This window comes from Argentina anserina, chromosome 4 (genome assembly GCF_933775445.1).
Source record: "Argentina anserina chromosome 4, drPotAnse1.1, whole genome shotgun sequence".
Taxonomy (NCBI): Eukaryota; Viridiplantae; Streptophyta; class Magnoliopsida; order Rosales; family Rosaceae; genus Argentina; species Argentina anserina.
The window spans coordinates 7,822,646-7,830,291 of record NC_065875.1 but is presented as its reverse complement, the minus strand read 5'-3'; the positions used below and the strand labels follow the sequence as shown (position 1 = coordinate 7,830,291).

General features: G+C 41.7%; 1 protein-coding gene across 1 annotated transcript; it reads left to right on the top strand.

The window, feature by feature from the left end:
* The first annotated feature begins 5,089 nt into the window (after nucleotides 1-5,089).
* Nucleotides 5,090-7,596, top strand: LOC126789799 (PTI1-like tyrosine-protein kinase At3g15890). Its single transcript, XM_050515852.1, has 4 exons — nucleotides 5,090-5,202; nucleotides 5,505-5,655; nucleotides 5,787-6,049; nucleotides 6,601-7,596. The coding sequence occupies exons 1-4, from the start codon at nucleotides 5,153-5,155 to the stop codon at nucleotides 7,307-7,309; spliced, it is 1,173 nt and encodes a 390-aa protein (XP_050371809.1). The 5' UTR covers nucleotides 5,090-5,152; the 3' UTR covers nucleotides 7,310-7,596.
* Nucleotides 7,597-7,646: the final 50 nt, after the last annotated feature.

Sequence of the window (7,646 nt, the reverse complement as noted above, 5' to 3'; positions counted from 1 at the left end):
CTACTTCCAATCAAGATCGGACAAGCTTTGCAGATTGTCTCTAACTCAAGCGACACTCCGAGGGGCGAAGTGACACACAAGGCATTCCCAAGAGGTGTCGGAATCAATCCTAGCATCTCCACTACCGAACTAGCAATAAATGAATGCGATGCTCCCGTATCGAACAGTACTCTAGCAAGGTAGTCAAAGAGTGATAATGTACCTTCCACTCCTGTGTCTCGCTGACCCACTGCGAACACTCTAGCTTGGCCTGCTGGTAGCTGTCTCTGCGGCCGTTCCTGTCTACCCGGAAGTGGTCGGGTACAATCTCGAGCTATGTGCCCCACCTGCCCGCACCTGTGGCACCCTCCTCTCTTCGGTTTCAGACATGCTGAGGCGTAATGTCCCATCTCATTGCAGCCATAACACCTCACTGCTGCTAATGGTCTGACTGGTGCTGCCCTGATAGCTAGGGGTGGTGCCCTTATCGGGGCCTGATAGTGGGGTCTTGGCCTCTTCCATGACCTATCCTTCGGCACTGAGTGTTCCCTGCCTGTATAGATTGCCTTGCCTTTCCCCTTTGCATCTCTGTTCCCCACATCACCTGCTTGAGTCTTCTCTGCTTGCTCCAAACTCATAGCACTCTCAAATATCTGCTCCCGTGAAGTCAGGCAAAGGACTGATATCATGGTCTTGTACTCTTGTTTCAGCCCACGTAGATACTTCTGAGCTAAAACAGTCGTACCCATAGGCCTGACATACCGATACAGCTGCGAGAATCGTGCATCATACTCTCTAATGGTCATGTCTCCCTGTACCAATGCCAGGAACTCCAACTCTAAGTCCTCCTGTACTGAGGCTGGAAAATACTTCTCTCGGAATATGGTGGTGAAACCTCCCCACGTGAATGTAGACACATCCACAGTCTGTCTCATGCTCTTCCACCAATCTAGAGCATCACCCTTGAGAAAGAATGTAGCTATCTTTCTCTTCTCAATCTCTGTGCACTCTATCATCTCAAAATATGTCTCCATACCCTCGATCCAATGGTCAGCTACCATATGATCTAGTCCCCCATGAAAGGTCGGAGCTGACAGTGCACTAATATCCTTGATCAGCTTCAACACTCGACCGTCATCTCTAACCGCAGGAGCTGGCTCATCCTGCTCCTCCTGCGGAGCAGCCTCCTCATAGAGGTTCTCCACGTTGCGGACTCGACCTGTGGCCCTACCTCGACCTCGGCCTACCTGCTCTACCTGTGGAGCAGCCTCCTCATAAAGGTTCTCCACGTTGCGGACTCGGCCTGTGGTCCTACCTCGACCTCGGCCTCTCGCCCGTCCTCGGCCCTGTCCTCGGCCCTTGTCACCGTTCATCACCTTCAAAACAATATACTTAGTCAATACTCAAGAAATCTCGAACTCAACCAAAACAGATCCAAAGATATTTACATGACATTCCAAAATCAGATGAGTCATCGAAGTATCATCACAATACTCCCTAGAGGACCAAACCGTGAGGTATGGCTCCTAACACTCTCGCGTACCCGACGACATATCAATACCGGGGAGCATGTGATGGGAGCCCGCCTGCAGTCGGATCATCGCTCCCGGATGGTATAGATAATCGCCAAATACGCACTTAGGCTCTGATACCAACTGTAAGGACCCCAAAATTTCGAGCCTAAAAACTTAAAATTTCAAAGTCGTTAGAACACCAAAAACAATCTCAAAGAAATCGAAATCATTTTAATGTCGCAGCGGATCACATCTGAGTTTAAAATATAACTCAGTCAAGCCGATTATTACAAACCCAAATGATAATTCAACATATAACAAATGGAATTGTATAATCCTCACAACAACCTCACAAATAAAATCATACCAAATCTCACACACAATCCACGCTGGAACCTCACCACGACTGGATACGATCGACTTCGAGTCTTCGGAGTCGTCACTCAATCACCACTACTCAGCACCTGCGGAAGTATCCCCTACACCATTGAAATTGGTGCACCGGGATTGCAACACAAACCCGGTAAGCTTTACAGCTCGTATGAGTAAAATATTAAAATAACTCTCGTCTCATAAAAGACACAACTCCACATCAACACAGTATAATGAAAATCATGAGAAAACGAGCAACCCATCTGGTTACTCTAATACTTTCACAAAATGGTAACTAATGAGCGCTGGTACACATCCGTTACCCCTCACTTAGTATACCGCTGATGTTGGGTAACCACCCGCCACCCAACATCCAAAACAAGCTGAGTACCCATGAGCAGATAACCACCCGTTACCTCCATGCAGTACTATGGCAGACAGACTAGAGCTCTAACTGTATCGTAACTTTCGCCCGGCCAAAGGCTAGGTTCCGACTTGCCTCACATGTACAATAATCTCACATCATATTGTACCACACATCACGTCCGAAGACAAATCACAATATTTCACATTTTCCGTGATAAAAATCACGTACAATAATCACACCTCATATTGTACGTTTTAAAACTTTCACGATATATCCACAATAAAAATCATAACAGTATATTATATAGCAAACTATATATATTCGTATTTATTTACCATTTATACAATATATACATAGTCCACTATATCCTATACATGTCATATTTCATAAACACCTGAAAAATTACGTACAATAATCTCACATCACATCATACCATTAAAATCACACATGCACAATTTTTCTGTCACCGAAATGACTATTTTTAATGAATTAATAACAGTATGTAATTTAATGAACTATATATATATATGTATTTATTACCATTATACTGTATATACGTAGTCCACTAAGTTATATACATGTTATAATTCATTAAATAAACACACTTGCAAAAATGTTGAATCACCACGAGGGTAGATTCGTAATTCAGTGAGATTTTACTCACCTTATAGACTCGAGCGTAATTCCACAATTCCCGATGATAATTCCTTTCCTTGATTTAACGATCACCTTGAAAAGATAAGAAAAGAATTTAGAATCGTTTCGTAAACCTTTAAATGCCGAAACAGTAATAATCGATTACTGTTCAGCAATTTTCGGTTTTACGAAGTTACTGTTCACTATTCACTATTCACGGTTACTGTACAATACTCAATTAATACGTATTTCTGTACGTATAAGTACTATATACGTATTTCTGTACGTATAAGTACTATATACGTATTTCTGTACGTATAAATAATATATACGTATTTCTGTACGTATAATTATTATGTACGTATTTCTGTACGTATAAATATTAAATACGTATTTCTGTACGTATAAATAATAATACGTAATTCTGTACGTATAAATATTAATACGTATTTCTGTATGTATAAATATTAATACGTATTTCTGTACGTATAAATATTTAATACGTATATCTGTACGTATAAATATTAATACGTATTTCTGTACGTATATGTACGATTTAAATGTAAATACAAATTCAGTAAATAAAATTTACTAAATTACCCTTTTACAAAATTACTTTTTACATTTACCGAAAGTAATTTATAATTACATTTACCGAAGGTAAAATTTAATTACATTTACCGTAGTAAATAAAAATTACATTTACATTTACCGTACACAGTAAATTACCAAAATACCCTTCTGTCAAAACTATTCCCACCGCCGCACGTGGCGGCGCGTGTGGCACACGCGCCACCTCCGGCGGGCCGCGCGTGGGGCCCACGCGCCGAGGCTAACCACGGCGCGTATCACGCCACCGCCGCCTCCAAAACCACCCTCTTCCTTCCCTCTCCTTCCCCACGGCCTCACGCCGCGCCTAGCCCCTCTCTACATGCCCACACGCGCCGCCTAAGGCGGCGGCATCCCCCTCTCAAGCTCTCCTCCTCCGATCTCCTCAAATACGAATCCAACAACCACACAAAACACATCTAAGCATCAACACTACCGAATTAAACTAACCCTCACCTCAGTCGGCTTGAAAACCACCGGAGTAGGCTCGGTACGACGGAGCAGAACACGCAAACGTTGGTGGAGCTCCGGCGTGGCGCGAGAGGGCGAGTCGACTTCGGGGTCTCTTGTGAGGGGTGCTGCGACACCTCCTAGGCCGGCGGTGAGGACCACGTCTCCCTGTGAAGGGAGATCGGTGGTGAACCGAGAGGGTGAGGGAGAGAGCTCAGGAAGAGGAAGAGAGGGTGGGGCGCTGCGTGATGATCGGGGCTGCTTGCTGGGGATCTCGCGAGGCTGTAGAGATCGGCGGTGCTAGCCACGAAGGGCTGAGGACGGAGGTGGGGGAGGGAGACGATTCGGCAGGCCGAGAGGGAAGAGAAGGTCGGGTGGGAGAGAGAGAGAAGAAGGGAGGCGGGGAGGAAGAGGAAAAATAAGGGTTTCCAATTATGGGAACCCTAGCTGATAAATGTTCCTTTTATACCCTTTTCCAAATCGGAAACTAACTTCAAACGTTCATAACGTTTACATACGTCGTCCGAATCGAACGTGTCACATACTCTCGAACTCGTATCGACGAGCTCTACAACTTTCGTGAAGAAGGTTTTTGCAACCGAGTGACGGAATAAAAGTCGATATATACGTTGCGGAAACGTAACGTTTTTCGAATTAAACGTTCCGATAACGTATCCGTTACTCGTTTCATAATGTCGTAACCAATCACCTCCATTCTAATTTAAATTTCACAATTTTATAGAATTCAAATCCACTCAAATGTTGTTTAAAAATTAGGGTTATTACATGTGACCTGCGTGCAAATACGCACATCAGTAACTAGGTCAGTTAATAATCAGATAGAATGGTGAAGAAGAGTTGATTTCAAAGCTACTCTTGTAGCCAGTTTGCAAATCTAATGATTCGCTAACGACGGACCTTCCCACAAATCAATTTGTTAATAACGTACAATATTCCATTGCTCTATGAGATATTCCTCTGGAGTACTTAATTATGCAATATACTAATTAACTTCCAGTTACCTATATTTATATATAGATTTCGTCATTACTTCACAGCCGTTCAAGCAACATCGACCCTATTCAATACATGCCGGCCAAGGTCGGCCAGCATCATTAGATTTACAATAAATATGACCAGAACACGACTAATCTAGTTTCAGATTGATATTACCATTGGAGAAGCTCTCAACTGAAATTTCTGAACTGATCCCAGTTTCCTCACCATGGGATCCTCCTTGAGTTGTTGTGGTTCAGAGAAGGTTGATGAAGGAGGGTACGTAAAAAAATTCATTTGTTTTACTCCTTAGTTCTTCGATCTGATTGATCGATTAATCCTTAATTAGTCTCTTATTAGGTGCCTAAATTGCAAGTTCAAACTAAAAGAAGTTTTGTATAATCATGATTTTCTTGGTTGGATATTCCTGTTTTCTAATATGCTATGAAAGCTCTGGTAATCTGGAGGAATTAACTGTTTTATCCGGATATATATTATTAGCATTTAACTTGATAGCTTAAGCTTTTAATATTCAACAGATATCTAAAAGACTAACACTATGCTTGCTTCGGAAATGTTAGGGTTATTGAAAGTGGTGGAGGTCATACAACATGGAGAATATTTTCGTACAAGGAGTTGCATACAGCTACAAATGGATTTAGCGATGATAATCTGCTTGGAGAGGGAGGATTTGGAAGCGTGTTTTGGGGAAAAACCAGTGATGGTCTGCAGGTACGTACATATCACACAACTCATTTTTCTTCAATAACCTTCGCCATTTACTTCCTTCTTTTTTTTTTTCTCTTAATTGTTACCTTTTTATTTATATTTTGGAATATAAAGTTTTATGTGCTCATATTCAGATTGCTGTGAAGAAGTTGAAAGCAATGAATTCAAAAGCTGAAATGGAATTTGCAGTTGAAGTGGAAGTTCTTGGGAGGGTTCGGCACAAAAACTTATTGGGTCTTAGGGGCTATTATGCTGGGGCTGATCAACGCCTTATCGTCTATGATTACATGCCAAATCTCAGCTTACTTTCTCATTTGCATGGCCAATTTGCGAATGAAGTTCATCTAGACTGGAAAAGAAGAATCAAAATCGCTATTGGCTCAGCAGAAGGCCTCCTGTAAGCATATCAAACTCTACAGATTTGTTAATTTCTTAGAACATACGGATTAGTCGATGATGTAATGATCGATTAATGTGTTCATTACACAATTATTTAGCTTTACGTACTTTGAACCACGCACATGCATTTATATCGAACAATTATAATTATATTACGAACGATCAATTAATCACCGGTCACTGGGTCACATTACTTTATTTACGTTTCAAAGAGTAGGTCAAGTCAATGCTCTTCTTTATATTTTTTGATACGTATGCTCTTCTATATTTGATAAATCGATCAACTTGTGCATAGCACAATAAGGTTGCTTATTCACCAAAAATTCCTAAAGACTAGTAATTAAATTGATGACTCAAGTACACGAGCAGAAAAAAGTATAGTTTTAAAGAATGCATGTATAGTGAAAAAAAGATATATTACTGAAGCTGGCAACCTTTGCTTATTGTCGATCTCTAAGGCAATACTGAGGTATATTGTTGTTTTCTTTTGTTAGCTTTCAGATACTATGACAATAAAAGCTCTCATATACTATGGTTTTTTCTAATTAGGTACTTGCACCATGAGGTAACACCACATATCATTCACAGAGACATAAAGGCAAGCAATGTGCTCTTGGATTCCGACTTCGAACCTCTGGTTGCAGATTTCGGGTTCGCCAAGCTAATCCCAGAAGGCGTAAGTCACATGACGACGCGTGTGAAGGGCACATTGGGCTACCTAGCGCCGGAGTACGCCATGTGGGGGAAGGTCTCCGAAGGGTGTGATGTTTACAGCTTTGGAATTCTTCTCCTAGAGCTTGTAACCGGAAGAAAGCCTATTGAGAAGCTCCCCGGCGGAATTAAGAGAACGATAACTGAATGGGCTGAGCCGCTGATAACAAAAGGAAAGTGGAAAGAACTTGCTGATCCTAAGCTCAGAGGGAACTTCGATGAGGCTCAGTTGAAGCAAGCAATCAACATTGCTGCTATGTGTGTGAAAAGTGAGCCTGAGAAAAGACCTAATATGATGCAAGTGGTTGATCTTTTGAAAGGGTATGAGGCTAATAAGGCCAAGATGACACCAATGAGAATTGAGAGTATTAGGTATAAGGATGAGCTGGTTGCACTTGACCAAGCTACCGATGATGATGATGACGAAGTGGGTGCTGATGAGAGTAATGGTGGGTATGGTGTTTTTAGTGCTATTGAGGTCCAGAAAATGAAGGATCCTTATCAGAATATCCATGGAGATAGGAGAATGACCAAGCAGTATGTGTGAGGAAGAGAGTATAATACTCCGTCGATCGTTTTATATATAGCTAGCCATGTATGCATTTTGGTTACACCGACCTATAGGAGAGAGATATTTGATCCTCTAAAGTTGGGTTTTGGGCGTGGAATAATACTTGACCAGTACGTAGAATTGGAGCTGCAAAACTGAAATATATATAGCTACTGGCCTTTCATAATTGATTTGTTGATATGTATTAGCGAGCAATCATTTTCCACGACAAGGCCGGAGTATGGCCGGTTCCGGAAGGCGTGACAAATGCTTTTCAGTTTTTCCATGAACATGACAAAGTGTAAAGAATGAAGATGCTATTATGGATTGTAAT